At 41.6% G+C, this 24,115-nt stretch overlaps 1 protein-coding gene across 2 annotated transcripts; it reads left to right on the forward strand.

Moving 5' to 3' along the window:
* The first annotated feature begins 13,212 nt into the window (after nucleotides 1–13,212).
* On the forward strand, nucleotides 13,213–23,196 carry tbx18 (T-box transcription factor 18). 2 transcript variants are annotated; one of them, XM_085133394.1, is made up of 8 exons: nucleotides 13,213–13,777; nucleotides 15,017–15,179; nucleotides 15,534–15,635; nucleotides 17,680–17,851; nucleotides 18,133–18,300; nucleotides 19,223–19,287; nucleotides 20,603–20,697; nucleotides 20,885–23,196. In XM_085133394.1, the coding sequence occupies exons 1-8, from the start codon at nucleotides 13,543–13,545 to the stop codon at nucleotides 21,424–21,426; spliced, it is 1,542 nt and encodes a 513-aa protein (XP_084989520.1). In that variant the 5' UTR covers nucleotides 13,213–13,542; the 3' UTR covers nucleotides 21,427–23,196. The 2 variants fall into 2 exon arrangements, with proteins under 2 accessions (XP_084989520.1, XP_084989522.1); XM_085133396.1 differs by having other exon boundaries at nucleotides 15,020–15,179.
* The last annotated feature ends 919 nt before the right edge of the window (nucleotides 23,197–24,115 follow it).

A 24,115-nucleotide genomic window follows, 5' to 3' on the forward strand; every position in this document is an offset into this window, starting at 1 on the left:
CTCAGACAGGCATGAACATTTTCACTCTTTTCTCTCTTGTTTAAAAGCTCTCAAATGTCAAACCTTCGTAGAAAAATAAGTCCAGTATTACAGAATGAAACCAAAGACACCCGCAGGAGCCGGTGCAAAACGTTTCGTCGAAAGTGTTGAGCTTGTTGGAGAGAAAACTTACAAACATACAGTGCAGCACTTCAGAGTCACACTGCTAATGATTGAAGATTTATGTAAATATGACAAGCTGAACGCATTCTGTACTGTACAGGAGACACGGCACAAGATTGATTGACAATGGTCTACAGCCAATCAGGACACAGAACACAATGCGCTAAAAAAAACATGCAAAATTGCACAAAAAAAAATCCGTGAAACAGCGATGCTGCGAAAGGTGAACCGCGTTATAGTGAGGGACCACTGCATAGCATTATATATTTCATAGACACTTGAAATTTACTTACGAATTTAAATGTCAGTGCTTACTCTTTTTCATATCTGTAGATATTAGGGGTGCAACGATACTCGTATTGATATTGAACCGTTCGATACAGTGCTTTCGGTTGGGTACGCATATGTATCGAACAATACAAAATTTTTAATTTATTTTATCAACTTTTCTTCTGACGATGCTGTCTGTGTTGAGCGCTCAGTGGATCTGCGTTCGACTACTCCGCCTAGGCTGCACTGTCGAGCACAGATCCACTGAGCGCAGCACAAGCTAGCAAGACAGAAGCTAAGCTCGTTGCAACATGGCAAATTGAACCTCCCCCACCCTCATTCAGATCTGGCGTTTGGAACTATTTTGGTCTTCATGTGACATATGACCCTGAAGGTAAGCGCGTCATGGACAAAAGTTAAACAGTATGTCGGATGTGCCAGCAATGCTCAATTACATGGGTGGGAACTAGTGCGTTAGCGCAGTTAGCTCGTTAACATGTTGACACCGTCCAGCCCCACACACGGGGCGATCCGCGGTAACTCGTTAACGGAGATTTGCCGTGTTGTGGCGTTAACGTCATTTCAGATTAACGCTGACAGCAATAGTGGGAACACAACAAATATGACTGCACATTTACTCCGACATCATCCTAGTGCAAAGACAAGTGGAAGCAGACAAAAACAACAAGCATGCATGCTACAAACATTACCCGAGTCATTTAGACAGCCGTTAGCACATGATTCTCCTTATGGGGACCTGATATGTTTAATATGCTGCTGAGAATATAGCCCAGAAGAAGCGTATAGTATAGCTTTTATTTTGGAAAGAGACATTTCTCTGTAATAAACTCTCTTTTCCAAAGATGATTGATTTCTCGATCAGATAGATTTATTTTATTACTTTGTTTCAGCAATATTAAATTTAAAAACTGTACTTTTAAGTTAAAATATCTATTTATAATTTTAATAAATGACATTAAAAAGGCATGAACATTTTTTTGTATCGAAAAAATATCGAACCGTGACACCAAAGTATCGAACCGAACCGTGAATTTTGTGTATCGTTGCACCCTTAGTAGATATGATATGTTTTGAAACAGAAAATTCTGAGAGTGGCGATTTCCAGTATTAGAAATGTGGCACCTTGTATTTAGAGTATGAAGTATACACTCACCTTTACTGGGCAGACCTTTTTAACTGCTCACTCATGCTATTATCAAACAGCAGAAACAAAATATATTTTGGCATGCAGACATGGTTAAAATGACCTGCTGACGTTCAAAATAAGCATCAGAATGGAGAAGAATGGTTGTTGGTGCCAGATGGACACCAACTGCTGACCTACTGATATTTTCTTGAGTTTATTTCTAGAGTTTATTTTCAATGAGCGGCAGTTGTCGCCTTGCTAATGCCAGAGTACAGAGTAGAATAGAATAGAATAAATAGAATAGAATAGAATAAATGGAATAGAATAAATAGAATAAAATAGAATAGAATAGAATAAACAGAATTAGAATAGAATAAATAGAATAGAATAGAATAGAATAGAATAGAATAGAATAGAATAGAATAAATAGCTGACCTGATTGGCTACCTCCCTGGACTTTTTTAGGGGGAGGTAACAATGTTTAAAACAATAACAATGATAATATTTATATTTATAACAAGGTGCAATAATAACAGTGTGCAATTCAAATACACTTCTTCTTCTTTTTTATTACTAAGTTATTATACTGTGTTGTGTTGTTTGTGTTGCGTTGTGATGTATCATATCGTGTCGTGTTATATGTAGTACCGACGTAGGACAGTTTTCCAATTTCATTATACTTACTTATCTTATCTTATCTTAGAATAACCAGACCTTCAAGCTGTTAGGAAGGCAGCAGTAACTCAATCAATCGTGACAATCAACATATACAGAAGAGCATCTCAAAATGTACAAGAAGATGAACACTGGTGCTGCTGCTGTCGGCTAAGAACAGGAAACCGAGGCTACAATTCACACGGGCTCACCAAAAACGGACAACAAAAGATTGAAAAGATGTTGGATGGTCTGATGAGTCTCAATAGTGGAGTCAGAATTTGGTGCTGACCACATTAAAGGATTCATCCTGTCTTCTGTCAATGATTCAGGCTGCCAGTGGTGTGACTGTGTCGGGAATATTTTCTTGGCAATGTGGAGCCGTTAGTTTCAGTTGAGTGCAGTTTAAACACCACAGCTTGACTGAGTATCGTTGCTGGCCGTGCCTGTTCCTTTATGATCACAGTGTACTCAAACTTTTACGGCTCCTTCTACCAGGATAATGCGCCATGTCAAAAACCTCAAATCATCTTGAACTTGACAACCAACTGCCCTCAAATGGCCTCCACAGTCACTGAATCTCAATCCAACAAACCACCTTTGGCATTTAGTGGAAACGGGAAATGTGCATTACAGACATGCAGCTGACAAATCTCAACTTTCTAGTTATAAGTTCAGATTTTATTCACCCCACATGGAGGTTAAAGGCCAATATCGAGTACAGGGTACAGGTAAGTGAACACTCTCACTTAACTACCCAGGTTTGCCAGATCACATAAAAATAACCCGTCCAATTATCCATTATCTCATCTCTGTCAAATGAACACACAAACAAACATCATGGTAGCGTGATGTCAGCAGGTGTGGTCAGTGCCATCCAGCTGCATCCTACTTGGCGGGTCATGAGCAACATCCTCGCTGCCTCATTAATAAATCATAAAATCCTCACGTGGGTATGTGTGGCTTATGTGTTTGTGTTTGTTGTGTAAGCGTGTGGGTGCGAGACAATGTTCAGAGGGTTAGTTCACGTGAAAGATGAAAGACGAAGCTCAAACTGAGTCAAAACGTCGAGCTTTCCGGGGTAATTAAAGGGCTTCGGGCTGTTGGAGTCTCAGATGGTGTGTGAGAAGAATTATATCCACCGCTCACAACCTTCTGTGCTATATAAATGATAAATGGGTCACAGATTCACAGATGGGCTACTAAACAGCTGACTGATAAAGCAGAACGTTGAGTAATGACGACGGGCCGAATGGACGAACGCCAAAACAAAGCTCAGTCCTGTTCTCTGCTCTGTTTCATAAAACTACACAAGTAGGAATGTAATAATAATATTCCAGTCTATAATCATCAGTCCAAACCATATTCCTTGTAAATTCTTCAGCTTTAATATCATTTTTCTGTCGGTATATGCGAGCCATTTATTTGCCGCCGTCCCCATCCACAGTCTGTTAGAAGCAGTCGACATCTTTGGAGTTTATTTGGAGCCACAACGACACGTGGCAGTTTTGTAGGGATGAAAAATATCCCCCAGCACTTCATATATGTTGCAACCCTATAGATGGGGATTCAGAAACTTTATGTGACACACACTCTTACATGTGTGTGTGTTTGCACGACTGGGCTATAATATGTTTGGTGGGAGCAGGATGCCAGGCGGTGCCCTTTAAAGGCTCTAATGTGGCGGTGGTTTCATGGTGGTTGGCACAGATCAGCAGGAAGAGGGCAAAGAGAGGGGTATTTAAAAAAAAAGAGGTAGAGAGGGGAGAAGAGGGATCTGGGAGGAGGAGCGTGTTAAAGAAAAAGAGCTATAGTTACACAGGCACGCCGCAGGCATCAAACTCCACTCTTTCTCCGCGTACTCGCTGCATCCCTCTATTTTCTCCATCCATCCCTCACTCTGGGTCAGCGGCCCATTCACAGTGCGGTCCTGGGGTGATCAGAGCGGACCCTGCCCTCTCTCTCCATCTTTCATCCCATCTTTTCTTTTTGCAGCGGGGTAGGTGGGTGGGGGGGCAAACAAAACAGTCATACTTCCCCTAAACTCATCTTTTATTAATCAGACCTCAGCAGTGTGTCAGGGGGAAGAGTGACGCACATGGGTTTGTGAGTTTCAAACGTGCTCCGTGAACACTCACACATACACACAAGAACATGCAACTGACCACTGACAAATGCCTCGGGGTGTTTCATATTTCCTCTGCTGCAAAACAGACCATCACAAAAAAACACCAGAGTCTGAGTATGTGTCAAAGAGAGAGACGGAGAGAGAAGGAAAAAGAAATTAGCGAGACGGATGACTTGAAAGCGCCGCACGACCACCTCCCTTCTGTCATTCATAAAGCTTCCTTCACTCTCTTCCCTTTTTTCGATCTCCCTTAAACGCACGAGCGCACACACACAAGCTCACGGGCAGAGCGGAGCGGATATTCTGGGTGGTGTTATTCCAGGTGTGGAGTCGTTGAGGTCTCCATGCTGTGACCCTGTTATCCTGGGAAGAGGGAGCGTATTAGACGCATGCAGGGAGAGGAAGAGACTCTATATCAAAAACACATTTCTCCCCGAGGCTGTGTCACTGCAGACACACGGCTACAAACCCAGCACATACTGTATATAAAGGCATACGTTTTTATGTACTCGTGCGTGAAGGTGAATGCTTTGCACGGCCAAAATCTACTGTGATTATTGGGCACTATCAGTAAAAGGTCCCGCGGTACGTGAAGCGACAGGTATTGTCACAAACTAAGGCCGTCTGTCAACAAGCCAAATAAATAAACAAACAAAGGGCTTTAAATTGTGACATTTGATAAAGTTTGCATATTTTAAAAATGCTCTTCAGTTCAGTTCTGAGAAGTGTTTAAAAGGAAAATATTAACAATAAAATATCTGCCCCTCCTTTTACTGTTTTTCTTTTATCGTGCATTTACTGGGATGCAAACCTGGATAAAGCTGATCCTATTTTTGTTTGCATCACTTTTCACTCTATGCATTATGGGCAGCGTATACACACAGCCTCAACTGACTGAGACTCACTCTGCGACTGGAAAAAAACAGAAAACTGATTTTTCTTACACCAAACAAAAGTAAGCAGCGAGTGAATGAAACTTTTTTTTTTTTTTTTTTGCCTGTCCCATTTGGTTCTTTAGCCGTCAGAATTGTTGTCTGAAGACCAATAAGGATACCCAATGGATTTATTTTGCCAAATGGATCATCATGGCATTGCCGTATTCGTCCATTTGATCGACCTTTGTTTTTATTATTTATTTTATTTTATTTTCAGTTGTTACAGACGGGACAGACATGAGTGAGGGATAGGAAAGGGAGAAAGAAAGAGGAAGGAAAAGAAAAACAGAAGGGGAGAGGGACAGTGAGAAAGGGGGGGAAAAATATCTCCTGGATCACCTGTTGAGAGAAAAAGAATAGAAAACAAGCAAAAAAAACAAAACAAAGCAACATACTAAACACAACACCATCGCATTAATCTAGCTAAGTGTAAACAGCAGTAAATACTAAATATTGAATGTTGTTGTGCAGCACGCAGGAGTCAATGAAACGTAAAACTGGGAACGGACAAAACTCGAGGTTTTGTCTCCCCAAAAAAGCCGACAACAGAATCAAACAACTGGAGGACTTGTGAGGGTTATAACTGGATGTAAAGGACATAACTGAGCCTGGCACTGCCTGTTATGTCTTTATTAAGCCTATCACAGAATCACAAAGTGGAGCACTAGAGCCTTATCGTCCCTCCTATACCATCAACAGTGGCTTGGCGGTTCTTAAGTACAGCTCTAAGACGTTTGATCAGTTTGGGCTCTTTACCATCTCAGAGATTACAAAATGTATTAACCTGCAGCTGACAACCAAGAAATTGCCTCTGTTGTTTCATATTGGGCAAAAATAGATGTTAGAGACATTTATGGGTGTGTGTGTGTTGCGGGGGGTTCCTTAGACCTTTTGATGTCTTGAATTTCCTTTAGAGATTGTTCTTTCTCTCTCCAGCTAAAATTGTGTAATTCAAAGCCTCAGAAACGCTTAAAAATAGTAAGCACCAGGCACCAGGCGAAAAAGGCCGAAAATACTGAAACGCTTATTCATAACAAGGTAATAAAATCCCGTATATACATATATATGCTTTCTGTGCGCTATAACGGAGACATTCCTTAAATACAGTAATAAAACAGCGTTCCTTACATTTGCGCTAAATGCTAGTTAGTGCTGGCCTGAGCGCCGAGCGCAGGCGGGGAGGAGAGGCAGGCTTAACGGACGCCTTCGCCGCCAATCCTCGATTTTAACGACTTTGCTCTTTGATTAAAAAAAAATGCTTAAATGGTTCCAGTCGAGCCAGAGAAAGAGAAAAGAAATAAAAACTCCAACATCTAAGAGATGAAAATAACCGTTGTTCTCCAGTTTTAAGAGGCACGTGTGCTGGGTTTGGCCGGAGACGCTAGTTACGAGCTGCAGATGTTTGTATGGTTTTTTATGATTGTTGTTATTTTCAAATTGCGGCGTTTCTATGATGAGCTTTGCGTTCGTTAGCAGAGTGTGTGTGTGTTGATGTGTGTGAGTGCGTGAGTGAGAAAGGAGCTTCCAAAAAAGAAAACCCGAGTGTTTTGAGTTTAATTAACCATACTTCTAATCTGTGCGCTTTTTAGCAGCTTATTATGGAATCTGATCGCAGGAAGCTGTAGTAGTGATTACACACGATGATGGAGTATCTATATATGCACACACACACACATAAAGTTATATATTTCAAAATTATGTAGCAGGAAACAAGTAGGGTAGTCAAACCACTACATATAATCCTTCTTATGATCTCATGCACACCCATACAAACACACACACACTGCTCAGATGTTCACGTGGTTTCGCGGGTTACAAGAGGAGAAAAAGTTTTCACCTCTTCTTCGCTGGATGAAGAAAAACCATAAAAACAGCACCTGCTCGCTTGTTCTCTCTCCATCCCAACTGCGCCTCCCGCCCTCCCCCTCCTCCGTCCGTCTGTCTGTCTTTGAAGGGAGGGAAAAAAAAGAAGGCGGTGAGGTAATGAGACGAGCTGTTTGGCCGCTTTCTAACGGCATTAAAAACATTACATTTGCATCTTAAAACTGATTGGACAGGTAAGAGTTTGGCGTCTTCCTCGAGGCCGCGAGATGGGGTCAACAAAACCTGCCAAGTTCAAATATCTCCAAGCGGTAGGGCATTAATCACTGCACATGTGAAGGCTATGAGGTGATGAAACGCGCAGATCACTGGTGCATCGCTGTGCAATCGGACCAGGTTGTCTTTTGGATACGAGAGATGCTTGTTTAACAGTGTGTTCAGTGCCAGAAAATGAACTGTTTACTTCCACAAATTATGACCATGCTTTGTAATTAACAGACCTTAGATCAGCCCGAGAAACACGTATAACTGCGTCTCCTGCTGACTTGGATAAATATGACTGGAGCCAATCCTGTGGAGCCGTTGACCTCTGTTGACCTCCCTTGAGCTCAGAGACAATTACTTACAGCACCGCTACATAAAGCGCTCAACAAACAATCAGGAAGGACCGTTTTCATTGTTAAGCTCCTTCGTTTAGCTTTCACAGTTTAAAGTATAAACCCAAGATGCAAAAGGCTAACATCCCTAAAGTTAAAAACAAAAGCCTGTTCCTAATCTTGAGAAGTAATGACACATCAAATGTGCTCTCATTGGATGAATCACTCACTGAAGCTCTTTTATAAAGCGGTGATCCCTGGTATGACATTCCTCAAACAAACAGCTGATAATAAGATCAAAACATCTCTCTTCTCTGTCTCTCTGAGATGCATGTTCACGTGGTTTAAACGCCACAACACCATCAAAAACATCGTTTGTCTAACGTAACATAATCACACCTACAGAATAGTTTTAAGGCTTTGTCCTCCGCCCGTTCCAGCCTATCATGAGGCTGCAGGCTATGTTTAAAATGACCAACAACACAGCACCGAGCTACCTTAACCTCTTAAGCCCCAACGCCCCCTGATACGGGGGCAAAAAGCAGGAGATCAGGTAGGCTTGGGGCTTAAGAGGTTAAGGAACTCCTTAAATCGTATGTTCCTGCCAGAGCATTAAGATCATCTACTCGGTTACTCTTGGTGCAGCCTAGATCTCGGCTGAAGTCTACAGGTGACCGGGCGTTTGCCCTGGCTGCACCAGAGTTGTGGAATAACCTTCCGATTGTGATCCGGGCGTCTGATTCCATCCAATCTTTTAAATCACAGTTAAAAACCTATTTGTTTAATCTCGCCTTTCCTGCTTGTTAATGCTCGCACCTGACTTTTAGACATATTCTATTTTTTCTTATACATATTTTTATGGCTTGTGCTTTTATTATGCTTTTATTTTGATATGCATTTTATATTACCCCTGTGTATTAGTGGCATTGACCTGTGAGGATATTTGATACTTTGCTAAGGCCTTATAATACTCGTGTTACTTCTCTGTCTCTTATGTTAAGCACTTTGGTATACCGCTGGTTTTTAAATGTGCTCTATAAATAAAGATTGTTGTTGTTGTTGCAGTCTTCTGTTCTCAATCTATCGAGACAGAATTTACCACCATCAGCTAGAAATGATGACAAAAGCTAGCAATGAGTCGTAATTCATCTAAAGAAGGGCAAACCAGGTCAGCAAACCACCTGTGAGTGTCAGCTTGTGTCTAAAGACAATTTTAGTTACAATTTTTATCGTTGTTCCAGTTTTGCTTCCTCTCACCTCCCTGCTCTAAACACTCCTTTTTTTAAAAAATTACAATAGTAAATTCTTATGTCGAACCCTCTTCGTTCGTTTTATCTGTAGACAGTGAGATAATTATACTAAATAAGTTTCAGTTTGATAGCATGAAAACAACAATGTGATGTGTGTAGCAGCAGCCCAGTAAGCTGAGCAAAGCATTTTTTATCTCTGAATAAGAGGATGACTCCCGCTGCTTCGGGCTGTAGGTGCACAGAGCCATCTGTCTCTCTCTCTTTCTGTCTTTGTGTGTCTGTTGCGCTTGTGCAAATGAGACGAGCTATTGCAGCCAGAGCAGGAGTTCAACTAGAATAGCATCCGAGGCGCACGGAGGCCTGAATAAACGGCGTCGAGACCAGAACCGGCTCGTAAAAAGAAAATCAATAAATGTCATAGATCCGTCAACTTCTATCAAGTGTGTCAGTAAATACCACATTTTGAATGGAAGGTTAACTTTATGAAAGAACGCGGGGGTCACTTCACTTGGATGACGAGTGATTCTGGGCCAGCATAAGCAGGATACGCTCGGAGGGGCCCCGCTCGTTTACTTTGCAGTGTTGCTTCAACTGCAGATAGGCACGGAGTTCAAGTCGTGGCTGCTCTTAGTGGAGCCGTGCAGAGGATCCAGCAGTTCTCGGACTAGGGTCTGCCTCCCCAGGACATGCCGGATGTGTAGCAGGGACCCTCGATTCTGGAGGGAAACAGATGGCTGAAGATGAATGTTGCACTTCTCCCCGTATAACTACATCCATCTACACCACTGCATCTGTGTGATGTCTGTCTTTTTGCTCAGATCAGCTGTAGCACTAAAACGTCCTCTGGAAAGATCAGTGTGACACATTACAAAACTGTGGAAAGCTATCACTCCCGAAGCCTATAAAACGCACTGCGTTACCGCTGCCTCGTATGGAGGTCTCTCCCCACACGCACACAGAAAGAAACTCACACACCTTCCCTGCTCTCATGCCACTTCCGCCATAAAATGCCTGGCAGTGTTCCACGTGCCCATTAGCAGGCGCTAAATAACTGTTAACAATGTATTACCCAGACTCCCCTGTTCAGGCACTTCTACCCTTCCACGGGTCCCTTCAAAGCTCACAGGTAATTATGTCAAAGGTTTTTAATAAACAGCTGAGGCTACTTGGTGCAGCGGGTTACGCCCACCTTCAAAATCTGTCCTTTAGATAAAGTTACAAATGCGCAGGGCTCTGATTGGCTGAAGTCTTCTCAAAGTCGTTAAAAGCCATCAGGTAACCCCGCACCTGCATGTGACCGGGTAATTAAGGACAATGCTTTGAACTTGACTAAAGGATATAGTCAATCACAAGTGGACTGAATATTAAGTCCATTAAAACAAAATGCTGTTAAAAGTATTTTTGTTTATTTCCCAAATTAATTACCTTCGTCCAATATCTCACAAACTGGAGAATAAAGGGAAGGATGATAAATCAAAGCAACAGCTTGAGCCTATTATAGCGGCACCGACAGCGTTTCATGTATGGAGGCGAAGCCTGCCGCTGTAACCGGTGATTTATATTAAAATGTATTTATTTATTTATTTTTTTAAAAGCTACTTTAGAAAATGGCCACACGTTAATATGTGCTGATGCTTAAAGCTTACATCCTGTTTAAATTTTTTTAATATATTTTTTACTTTATTTTATTTCATTTTGAACAGTTTATCCTATCAGCCTCGGGAGATGAAAAACCGAAACACTTAACAAAACTAGCGGGGCAACCTGCCAAACTTAGTTAAAACAGCGTAAATAATACATTATTTATTTATTTATTTAATCTTGTAGCCTGACTTATATGCAAAACGCAGTAATGTTAAATGACGTGTGGAGCTGCCGGATAGAAGGGGGGAAATAAAAATGAATAAATACATAAAAAAAATTGTTTAAAAAAAAAAAAAAAAAAAAAACGTCGAATAAAAACAAAAAAGTCACTAAAATGTGCAGAAAAAAAATTCTGTGGGAAGATATTATTATGAAGAATACCACACCAGCATCAGATAATATAAAAAAATAATTTCATAAATAAATATCGCATGTTTTTGTATTCCTAAATACTGTTGCGACGAAACACAGTGATAACAAAGTTACGATAATGTGATAATAATAGTTACAGTGCTCTGGAAGCAACGACATCAGTTTCACGAAACAGCTGTTTCAAAAATCAACAATACCAATCGAAATATTCTTATTATTCGTATTATTCTTCTTATTATTGTTATTATTATTATTAAATAGTATGTCTTTCATGAAAACGATGGGAAAATAATGTGCACTCTGTTAACGATCAGCCAGCCAATACAGTAATGTTAGTTTCTTCTGAAAAAAACAAAACATTTAACTTACAAATAAAATCTAAACTACATAAATAAGGCCGTCTTTATGAAAAAAAAAAACCCAATTCATACAGAACCTTTGTTCACGAGTGAAGATTTTCAAAATAAACTTAAACCGGTTTAAATTACTATAGTAATTTACTTTTTACTTAAACAATGTTGAGATTACGATTGTGAACACATTCCTGTTAAACTGGAATTAGTAAACTTGTGCTGTTACTAAATTCTGCCCCTTTTTTCCCTGTCTTTTTTTGTTTTGTTTTGTTTTAAGTACATCTGTTTACATGCGTTTTTATTGGTTCCAAGGCTGGTAAGGGAGCAAAAATATTCGCTAAGTTTTTTTTGACAGTGTCAGGTTAAGTCGGGAGGCCTGGCATCGACTACAATCTAAATTTTGTTTTAAACAAATGTTAGCCTCTGTAAATGTGACGGAATTATAAATAACCTACCACATTTAAATAAAAAAACGCCAAGAGGAAGAGAAAGAGGCAGATTTTGATCAGATATACCACAAGTATATAGACAAGGAATTTCTCCTAATGTCCAGATATTTACATTAAATTTATACCAACAAACGGCGGATACGTGACCAACAAGCCAGCAGAGGCCCGATGTTCACGCTGATTTTGGCGAAGGAGTCGAGGAGGTAAGCTGGAGGCTTAAATACTGTTGTGAATAATGGCATTTTGTACTTTCTAACTCCGACAACAGCTCAATAAACACACCAACAAATGAACAGGTTCATTAGGCCTTTAGTTTGGCCCATTTTATGCAAACTGCAGCACGCGCGGTGCATATTACTCTTGGAATAAATGGCGTGTTTAGGTCTTAAAAAGAGCATCAAGAACTAAAGAAACCTGTACACACACACACACACACACACACACGTAGGCTCAGTGCTTTGTTTATTTATAGCCAGCTTCTCCCCTCCATATCTCACCGCCACACCAACGCGCATTCCCGGCGTGACCGCGCTCGTTAACACGGCCTTGAAAATGCGCACGATTATTTCCACACGTGCAGTAAGAGCGAGTCAAACTCATCCATGTATTTCAAACATATTCCCAAATATTTCATTTAGCTACTGTTAGACTCGGTTTCAGTTTGAGACGGAAATATTACCTCGTCATTTACGTTTTTCATAAGAAAAAGCAAAAGCGCCGATTAGATCACGATCGTTATAAGGACATTATCATATCTGTTATTACGTTATCGACTAAGAGACTAATACTTATTGCATTAGCCTTTAAATAGTCTATAGATTCAGGGTTAAGTGCACAGCTATCATACGGCTGTTTTTAGTGCAGCAATTGTCTAGTTTCTCTTTTTACAGTTGCATATTTGAGTTGTTTTAGAAAAAGAAAAAAATCGAAATTTAACTAAAGTTAATGGCACTGTTGCCATGACATTTATGCCAAAATACACGTGAAATGGTACACAACAAAACTCTTGTGTATTTTAAACATTCGCTGCTCGATGAGGCTCGTTCAATAGACATAGTTGGAATTTTTTAAAGACTTTTTAAAGACACAAAAATAGTATTTTACACAACAAAATTTAATTCCATACTCGTATTATGATCATGGATATTTTGAGGTAAATAATCAGTATAAGATTCGGTCTGTATGATAGTTCTGTCAGGATTTTTTTTATTTGGGGGGGGGGGGGGGGGGGTGTCCAGTCGTGCAGGAGCTACTAATGGCCAGATATGCAAAGCATGTTGGGCCGGTGTGTCAAAATGCGCGCAATGCCCCGGAGAGACGCTCCTAGCTCTCCTTGGCCTGAAGACATGATTCATTCACCAGCTCTACTTTTACCACATAAGGCGGCACGAGCGGCCCCCACAGCGGGCGGGACCAAAGGAAAAGTTCCGGGGGGTTGTGATTACTCATGATTGGTTGCTCTGCTCTGTGACTGACAGGTCCCTCTCCCCGACTCTCCTCTAAGCTCGGTTGTTGACACTCTCCAAAACTCCGCAAGGCACCTACGGATAACGGAGACACCATTACAGCTCGCCCCAGGCCCTTCTGTCTCGTCAGCTGCTCCGTGCAAGCACGGAGAAACTACCCTGCCCTTGGCGCGGGATTGCCAGCGTGGATCACCTTTTTTTGCGACTTCCTCGGTTTTGAACTTTTCCTGCTCCCGGCCTGCAAGCTCGTGAGCGATCTCCTTCGTCCCCTTCCTCTGTCCCGAGACACGGAGAAATGGCAGAGAAGCGTAGGTCCCCGTGCGCGCTGAGCGTAAAGGCGCATGCATTCTCAGTAGAAGCGTTGATCGGCGCGGAAAAACGCCGCAGGACGAGCGGGGAGGAGGTCGTGTCCCCCGGCTTCGAGGACGAAACAGATGTGTCTGATGTAACCGGGAGTCCGGGACTACGGGCGGACAGAGGGTGTACCGGCGACCGGGGCAGTGAAGTTGAATGTGGAAGTGGCGGATCCCGTAAGTTATAATAATAATAATAATAATAATAATAATAATAATAATAATAATAATAATAATAATAGGTGTCTGACATGTCAGCATTATAAAATTATTACTTGACGCTCATACTCCATCATTATAGGATGCATTTGTTTAATTACTGTGCAGCTGCTGCACGCAGCTGCACAGTTATTATATCAGTAACTGTGAATAATAACTGTTATTATTCTGATATAATAACAGAATAATAACAGTTATTATTCTGTTATTATATCAGAAGACCAAAATCCTGATCCTCGCTTATGTGTTTATTCATGAGCATTTTCCCCTTGTCTGCATAATAATTCATGTTCTCCTCTTCTCGTCACCGACTAGAATTCGGTCATAAGCATAAAAAAGATGAAGTTTATAAAGTAAAACAACAATAGGCTTCCTTCGGGGCCGTACGGTGAGACTGTGATACATCACTGCTCTGGTCTAGTAAATATGAGCGGTGTGAGTGTGACTAATGTGAGAGGCTTTATGAGTTGTGTTGCAATCATAAACACGCCAATTAGCAGCGTATAAAGGCCGGGAAACTGCCACGGAAAGGATACTAAGAGGTCTGCAGACGAAATAAACCGACTGGCCCGGACAAATTAGGATTTAAACGCGCTGTAAGTTCACAATGCATTTGGCTGAGGAGTTGTCTCTGTGTTAGTTTGCCTCGTTAGGCCCATGTCTAATGTCCATAAATTTCTACCACTTGGGGAGGCCTGTGCTGAATAGCACAAATAACAACAGCGGCGAGACGCATAAACACCGCTGTTAGTGCTTCCTCTGAACATATCCTCGGTATTAAACAGGTTTCAGCTCAAGCACTGGCGTGAAAATCGTTGAACATTTGTGTTTAAGCATGCAGATATTTCTACTTTCTCATGGTTTTAATTTTTTAAAGGCTATCTATCAATAGCGTGACATTAAATCGTAGAGACAGAAATAACTGCCAGAGGTTTAAAAATATTTTCTTCGCTCTTGCCCTGTGAAATAATTGTGTGTCGTAAATTAAAGTGTGCATAAGGCTTTCAACGTATTTCCTTTGTTCTGCTGAGACGTTACCGTGTGACGTTACTGTGCTTTAACCCCGTTCAGATTTATTTTTCTTTTGTTTTAATGAGTCACACAACAAGAGTGAAACGCAACACCTCGTGAACGACGCTTGGTTTGTGATGAAATGTTGCAATTAACACGCGCCAATCTCAATTCATCCCGGTGCAGCAGAGAGCGACGACGCGCTGCTGGAGAGCCCGCAGCCCGCAGCTCTGTGCACGGCGCCGGTAACCGGGACCGGAGAGGAGACCCGCGTGGACCTGCAGGGATCAGACCTGTGGAAAAGGTTCCACGAGATTGGCACGGAGATGATCATCACCAAGGCCGGACGGTGAGACAGGGATTCGCGTGAATGCGTAACTTTATGGGTGACTGAAGAAAATAAGAAATGAGAAACTTGAGAGAGAAAAAAAATGTTAAAGATGAAAACAATATCAAATATATAAGAAGAAATAAGACGCACGATTCGTAGAAATTAGATGATAATTTGAAAAGTGAGCAAAATTGCTATTAAAATAATTATTTAGAGAGTTAATCTCTCTAACCAAGCCAAACAAAACTCTATTGCGTTGATTCTTTAATTAAGCTATTATTAATGCATTTTGTGTGATGATGAATAATATATTATTCACCAGTTAAAAAATGACAGAGTGTTGCAAAAGAATGATTTTGGTTTTCCTGGCAGCCGGATGTTCCCCGCTATGCGTGTGAAGATTACGGGTTTGGATCCACATCAGCAGTATTACATCGCCATGGATATAATCCCCGTGGACAATAAACGATATAGGTAAGACCCACAAAAAGCTCCACCACAGGCCCGTGCACACTTACTCCAAAGCTCGTAAATCGTAAAGATGCTGCTTCTTAAACTTTGAGATCCTGCTGTCAGAATTTTTTTAAAGCTATTTTTCAAATCTCGTAATGAAGGAAAAAGTAAAAACAGAATAGAGTGCCAGCGAATCTGAGCACACTGGGATATTTGAAACACCATTTTATTTTTGACTTGTCAAAACAATCCCTGTCGAAATATAAAAAAGTCACATGACACAAGTCCTGCGACATCACGTGAGGGACTGTGGTCGGCGCCAAAAAAACAAATTAAACGTGAACTAAAAGAACACATTCAGCTTTATTTTAACAAAAAGATGGACTTTTTGAGTTAATAATATGTAATAATGTCAATTATGGCATGTACACCATCTCATTAATTTTATAATTCTATACAAAATATTTTAAAAAGTAATTTTTAAATAATGTTTACTTTAAAAAAAAATGAAGGCATAATCTTGGTGTTCATTTGCTGACTGAACTTTTCAGATAAAGAATGCGCTAAAAGGTAGATTAAGTGTGGCAGTGATGTAAATCTCTAGTCCCACGTAACTTTTAACCACAGTAACATTTTTTTTATTGATTTGTGATTGGATGTTGAATTGAATTGTTTTAATCCTTAAAACCTTATATTCAACTGTTTTGATGAATCACTGGGCATGATAATGAACTGGTTAGATATATTCAGTGCCAAAAGTTAAAGGATGAATTTATGCACTGATAAAAAACAAAACTCTAGAAAATATTTGTAAAAAATGCATATTGTTTAAACATGTTGGATCAACGTAACACCTTTATCAATAGCCAGGACTATGGAGCCCAAGGCAATTTATTGACGTCTGTTAAGATATAATAATACATCAAAATAGGCTAATGCACAATGTGAAGCAAACACGCTGGATGTAACAAAAACAATTGTTAATATGATTATTTTAAATGCGCTGTTAGGATTTAAAGGACTCGCTGAAATACTAAGCGATAAAACACGTCATTCGTAAAATAGTTCAATAGTTTTGTGTCATCCAGCCCTGAAAAAAAACAAATTTATTTCCATTTTGTCCGAAAAAAGCACAATATAAGGAATTTGGGCAAATCACACGACGCATTCCCAAAGTCAGAAAAGCGAATAAACGAATCGCGAAAAATGTCCCCAAAAGAATGAAAGCTGTATCCGACAGCGCTGTAGCTTAAAGATACACTCTCACACGCGTGTACTGTATAAATGGGAACAGCACAGCAATTTTCTTTAGCATGTAGTCCTGATTTAGACTCCATACACTCTGTTCTTGGTACAACCCAGGATTTTTCAATTGTGCAACCTCAGCTTTGCCTCCACAAATGGTGCTTGGCACCGGTGTTTTGTCACGGCGGTTTTGTCGTCCCTTTTGGAGAGGACCGTTTGGATACCTAACCTCTCCACCCTGGAAGGTCAAACCAGCAAAAGTCGTTACAAAGCAGAAGAAAACGGCGTGTTATTGCAGCGGTATCCGTGCAGCCAAGTCTTTGCGTGATATAAACCGTGTGGGTGTCATTCCAAAGGTTCAAAATTCAGTTTATAGGATACCACGTTTTAAAGTGAATGACATGTCGGATAGCACGTTACTGGTCCATCTGCCTATAGAACAAATGCATTATGTAAACTTTGGTGCGCATTGGCGCACTTCAGACCGTCCGGTGTCAAAGCGCCGTGGATCAAACAGAAGGAAAATACTGTTTGTTTAAAATGAGCATTAATCCTGTAGTGGAGTCTAACCTGTGGCCTGGAGGGGGGGGGGTCCAGTCCGGCCCTAAAGTCATAAAGAGTAAAATATGAACTTAGATTTTAGTGTTAAAGTTTTATGCTTTTGTAAATTCACTCCCTTGTAAGAAAACATTTTATTCTTTATTACTGTATATTTATTCATCAGTTATTGAAGTATCGAGTCCATCTTTTGATTTGTAAACGATACGTTCATTCAGACAGAAACCGTGCTCACTCACTGTCTTGTGTGTGAATTGTGTAGGTACGTGTATCACAGCTCCAAGTGGATGGTAGCGGGGAATGCCGACTCCCCTGTGCCTCCCAGAGTATACATCCATCCGGACTCCCCGGCCTCAGGAGAGACGTGGATGCGTCAGGTGATCAGCTTCGACAAACTCAAACTGACCAACAACGAGCTGGATGACCAAGGACATGTATGTAGCAATTTCACAATGAGCTATTATATAAAATGTAAATTTCTAATCTAATATTAAAAAGTCTCATCTCATATGAAATAGTAAAAGTCTCATAGTTTCATAGTGTGAGTTGAACATGACTTAATGTTCTGTTCATGTTTTATTTAATTTTCTTTCTTTATTTTTACAGTGTAGGTCTGTAGATCTTGTCCATTTTCCCAGCCACGCTTTATGAAACACATAAAATAGCAGTTACATAATCCAAGCCTCAATCAATGTGTTTTCCTCCCCCGGTTCAGATCATTCTGCACTCCATGCACAAATACCAGCCGCGGGTCCATGTAATCCGTAAGGAGTGTGGAGAAGAGTTATCCCCAGTGAGGAGCATCCCCGCAGGGGAAGGCACGCGCACCTTCTCGTTCCCGGAGACCGTGTTCACCACTGTCACGGCGTATCAGAACCAACAGGTAGCTCAGCTGAACTCCTCTGTAGAGACCCATAAACTAAATATAACAAAATACTCACATTTCCAGTGTTGCTGCTACAATGTGCTGTGAATTTGAAAACACATGATGTCATTTTGGATGTTGTGGTTGTGAAGTAGAGATTGATGTTAGAAGTTTAATATACATTCGTGCAGCTCATCATGCAGTGTAAAGATAAACTATTTTAATTCCTAGTAAGTAAGTAAGTAAAATGTATTTATTTGGCACTTTTTAAGATGATAATCTATTTTAAAGTGCTTTACAGGGATATTTTTTGTTTTAAATATGTTTTGCATTTAAAGGCAGATTCATCTCTAACTGTCAGCAGGCGTGTATGTCTATGCATGTACATGCTCTGCAAAATAAACAGAATAAAGTTCTCTGGAAACTCCTCTGCAGGCTGTTAAAGCAGTTTACCAAATAAAGGCTTATGTGACGGGCTGTTAAGAAATAATAGCGATATTCGCTTACGTTGTCGCACATAGCTTAAGATTGTTCTATTTTCTGTTTTCAGTGAGGAAAGCTGCAGCTTTTCTGTGTTTTTGCACATGTTTGCTCCATGTGAGCTTTGAAGTAGGACGTTAGCTGAGGTTTGCTGGCCTGCAGTGCATGATGGCTGAAGTCAGAACACGGTGGTGATGTCTATAAAAGTCCTTTTGGATGAGGGTCACAGAGCTGGGCCTTAAACACCACCCACAGTCTGAACAGGCTCACAGACATTAACTCCATGCACGTATGCATGCATGAACCCACACAAAGTCACATAAATGTGCAAAGAAACATACAAGAATTTATTTATAGACCTGATTGAAAGATTTCCAAGAAAGAAAACATCTTATCTTATCTTTGATTTCATAATAACAAAGTTTCAGGAAATAATTAGAGTCTTATTTTGCTTTTTCAGATTACAAGGCTGAAAATTGACAGAAACCCATTTGCCAAAGGCTTCAGAGACTCTGGCAGAAACCGGTGAGTTCACTTTAACCGCAGAGATTTGCACATTATCTGGTGCATTAGGGCTAGTGAGCGATGCATGACTGCTTCATATTTTGGCTTGCATGTGGTTTTTGTCACTGCTATTTTAGTCTGATTTTATGGGGAGTAAAGCTATGTATTTATTTATTTATTTTTTTCCCTAATGGAAAATGTGCTACAGCCTCCCATTAAATTTTGTCCTGAAGGGCAAAAAAAAAAAGGAAAAAGAAATGGACTAAGCTGAAAAAAGACGTGGCGCTTAGCTATGGTTAGAGTGGTGATTCGTTTTCGTTCAAATGTGCTAACTTTAAAGGCAAATTAATTCCTGCAATTGCACTGTTACAGGCACACGCTGTAACTTTGTCTGCGAGCCTAAATGGAGCGTCAGATTCCAGCCAGCCTCGGGAACATAAACATCAACAGCAAAATAATAAAAGTCAAGAGTGTCCTGAAGAAAATCTGTATAAACACATTTCTAAACATATATAAACACAGCATTAAAACAACACAGCAGTAAAACTCTAGCAGTCTCCAAACAGCCACTCCCCTGAGGCCTCGTAGAAATCATTAGAGAGGAGAGCCGGAGGAAGGGAAGCAGAGGGAATGTGCGAGAGGGAGGAAGGTAGAGAACGGCAAACTGGATAACCCAGGCACCTTGACAGCTGACCCTATAAAAGTTAAACTCAGGAAGGCTGAAAAAAACCCCTCCTCTTAAATATTACAGGAAGAGTTAAGCAGTTTGCTAAATAAACTTCTGCTCTGATAGGCTGCTTTGGAGCACACAGAACCGCTCCGGGCAGCTTGTCTAAATTATCACCGTGGCTACAACCCCGCGGGGGGGAAGACTTTTATCCTCACGCTAACGAGGGGTAACAGAGCACTCGCATTACCCACCCGCCACAGCAACCCTCCGCCCCACCTAGAGGAGCACGGAGGCTCAGATTTGGGGTGGTGGGGGTGGAGGAGGAAGAAGGAGAGTCCCACCTCATAAATCGTTGCTGCGGCTTCCTGCTCCTTCGTCCTGATTCGCCCGTAAAAGCCGTGTGAAAGCAATTACACACAAGCACCCAACCAGCAGCAGCCAATCGAAGCCTGGCGTTTATGCCCCTCATTACCTGCGGTCTCCATGGAGATGGCGAGGAGGGCCCCACAGGCGACTAAGATGGCCGCCAGGTGGTTGGCGAAATGCACGATTTAGTGAGGCGTGCTGAGTTAGAGCGAGAAAGAGAGGTTCCCACTGCATCAGACATTAGAAGGTTGGGAGAGCTCACGGCGACGTGTTAATGTGTGCGTTTGTGTGCGTTTGCAGGATGGGTTTGGAGGCTTTGGTTGAGTCTTATGCATTCTGGCGTCCATCCCTGCGAACACTCACATTTGAGGACATCCCTGGCATGACCAAGCAAGGTAAAGTTCAACAACAGGAAGCTTCTGGATGGTGAACATAAGCCATCCGACCTAAAGACAAAATTTTTGTTTGTGATGGGCGTTGTTATTCACACCATGAAAGTGTTTATCAGTCACTCAGAGTACTGGTTGGTCATAACTACAGGTTGCCATGGCTGTAAACATTTATCCTGCTCTTATTTTGTAGGAGTCCCAGGAACTCATGCAGCGGTTGGAGCATCGCCTCACCTGCTCTCCACATCCCCGTGCTCATCTCCTTTCCAAGTTTGCCCTCTCAGCCCACCGGACTACACCTGTAGCCGGCCGGCGCACCCCCTCCACCGTTACAGCAACGCCCCAGAGCCATTCCCCCCACCCAGAGGTCCATCTGCGTACGAAGCCGAAGGATTCTGCTCCCTGCCTCTCCCTGCCTCCCAGCTCGGCTATCTCTCCAACCCCACCTCGCAGGGCTACGCCGGCCTCCGCCTCCACACGCCGCCCTACAGCCTGTACGGTTACACATTTCCCTCTTCGCCGCGCCTCGCTGCCAGTCCTGATAAAATGGCCGCCACTGCCACAGCCAATCATCAGAGCGCCTTCCTCGGCTCGTCGCCCAGTGGGACTTTAACGGACAGTCTGGGCGTGCTCGGCGGAGGACAGCAAGGCTTCTTGTTCGATTCTCGGACTTTGGGACTGGCGGGGAGCCAGTCGGGAGGCGGGGCCTCGCAGGTCACAGCTCACATGGGCTGACTTTGACTCCGGGTTGTCACGAACACACGGTGACACCCTGGATTGGGTGTGTGCTGCTTTTGTTCCCGAACACTCTCTGAGTTAACGATCAAGCGTCACGCTGAGGACAGAAAGAAGTGAAGTTTTTGCCTCTGTGAATATATGAGCTTGTTAAAGCTTTACCTGAAGGAAATAATTTTTACTTTTGTTTTCACGCACGATTTCTATGACATGCCTGTGGACCTGCAGTGGTCACTAAAGAAGCAGCAGTGGTGGTTAAGGAGACGAATGAACACACTGACTGAATTTGGACTGGGCTCAGTTGTGGCCCAGAGAATCAAAGCAAGCACTTCATCCTCTGCCCTGAAACAGTAACTATGATACTCATACAGTGCTGCCTTTGTCTCTATCATTGCCTACAGTGGGCGGGACTACTAAACAGCATCAAAGTTTTTCTCATTACATGCACGATTGTTCCTTCGATCACTATGCACTAATGGCAGGGCCTGTTCACCACTCAAAAACACTTTTTACACACTCGGGGTCGGACGTATAATTACTTAATGACGTCATAGCCACAACAGACCATAGGAGTTGGTGGTCTAATGGCAAAAACTGTAGAGAGGAGAGGATAATGAAAAGATTTAAGGCTTAAATGTATTTTTTCATGTCTGACAGAGAAGCAACAGTACACGACTCTGTATATATAAGGGGGGGAGGTGGGCGGGAGGAGATTTCTGTATATAAAGGGCTGTGCAACCCTTCGCACTTAAAAACCCCGATGCACCTGCTTCTGCTCTTAAGACTGGGTCAGGTATGGGACGCCCCGCCCTGAACTTGACTGAAAAGCTTTTCTTTGCAAATACGCTATAACAACAAGCCCTTTGGCCTGAGGACATTAACGTGTTCTGTGACCTTTTTGAGCCAAATAAAATATATGTATACATGTCACGATGTTTGAATGTAATCAATAACTTACTAATTTAACTGATTTCACGTGGTTTTGTAACGAAATTCAATGCATGTTCGTGTGGGCACGACGATTTCTTTACACTTTTTTTTTTTTTTAAATCAAAGCAATCACAATACAATGTTTCCTCAAGAAAATACGCCTAGTTGTATTTGCGTATAACTGCAGGTGTGTTTGTGTGTGTGTGTGACAAAAACATCCCAGAACAAAAGAGAGGAAGCGCAACTCTCAAACACCGTCGTCACGATCGCCACTCATTTCAACTCCAAGTCTGCAGAAGTGACGAGTCTAACGACAGAGGGTGTGCTATGAATGTGGACGTGGGTGTAAGGATGTGGATATGTGTGTCCCTGTGCACACTTGTGTGTGCGTGCATGTGTGTGTGTGTGTGTGGGGGGGGGGCAACAGGTGGTTGAGTTGTCAGCGAGTGTGTGACCTCACAGTCTCAAAGTTCATGTGGATCCCAGAGAATTGACACCCCCATCCTCTCCCACACACACACATATATATGCACACACAAAGTTATGTGTGTATGAAAGCACAAGCCAAAATTTTTAGTCTTCTATGTACTCTAACACCCGAAAAAGTAGAGTTCCCAAGAAAGCCAGACGAAGCAGGGTTTCATGTGAGAAGACAACTACATCTGCAGCTATCTTAAGCTCATCTTAATACTGAGAGGCTCTGTCCATAAGACATAACTACACAATGAAATTATTTGCACTGGCTCCTAGAATACAGAGCAAACACACAGTTAGGAAACACTGATCAATGGAGGATGGAGAAACATTCAGAATGCACTCAAGGTGCAATACAAATTTGGTGGTATTTGTAACTACAGTATTACATACTGTCTGAGCTCGCAGCAAATCACCGTAACAATTAGAGGTGGGAATCACCATACATCCCACGATACGATATTATCACAATACTTAACGCACGATACGATATTATTGCAATTTTTTAAAATATTTTGCGATATTCAGATTCTGTACATAAAGGTAAACTTTATCAATATTCATTTTCTCTAATATCAAAGTCTCACACTCAGTCTTTCTCTCATTTCAGTTTTATTGTTGACAAACTGAACGGTTTGTATTACAGTCTAGTCCAACTTAACTGAATCAACCATCTGGTACAATTATAGCTATTCTGAACTATGCAGTTTATGAAAACTATGCAGCAACTGAAGAATTTGAAAGTAAATTAAAACAAAATATAGTTTTACATTAAATAAAAAGTTTTAAACTTAATTAAAATAAAACATGCCTTAAATTAAAATAAGTAAACTGTCATGTTTATTGCTGCCAAAAACAAGTTAAACACATTTGGACAGTGTCAGGATTCTTGCTCAGAAAAAGGATCAACATGCTCTGAAGTCAGAGCACAAAAACCTTTTTTGTAACAAAATATCGATTTCTGCTGTCCCTGTATCGATACATTATTAGCAAACAAAATATCACCATACTACACAGTATCGATTTTTTACCCCACCCCTAGTAACAATCATGTGGCCAACAACTACAATAGCCTCTTTAGTAGCGAGCTGTGATAGATAGAAGGTAATCTGCCCATTTAAAACTGATTTACTCGGATCCATTTCTCCCCTTTCAAAGTTTGCTGACTCCCTCTTGATGTCGCCCATTTCCTCCTCAGCTCCTCATCAGTTGTCTCCTGTCACTCTGAAGGTGAGAGGTGCTGACGAGAGGAGCACATGTGAAGGGAGAGCAAGAGGATGGCGGG

Source organism: Neolamprologus multifasciatus, chromosome 15 (genome assembly GCF_963576455.1).
Source record: "Neolamprologus multifasciatus chromosome 15, fNeoMul1.2, whole genome shotgun sequence".
NCBI classification, from domain to species: domain Eukaryota; kingdom Metazoa; phylum Chordata; class Actinopteri; order Cichliformes; family Cichlidae; genus Neolamprologus; species Neolamprologus multifasciatus.

Coding starts and splice junctions, on each gene's coding strand:
- tbx18 (XM_085133394.1), top strand. CDS start 13,543: ATGGCAGAGAAGCGTAGGTCCCCGTGCGCGCTGAGCGTAAAGGCGCAT. Junction 15,180..15,533: donor ATCATCACCAAGGCCGGACG/GTGAGACAGGGA, acceptor TTTTCCTGGCAG/CCGGATGTTCCCCGCTATGC. Junction 17,852..18,132: donor AGCTGGATGACCAAGGACAT/GTATGTAGCAAT, acceptor CCCCCGGTTCAG/ATCATTCTGCACTCCATGCA.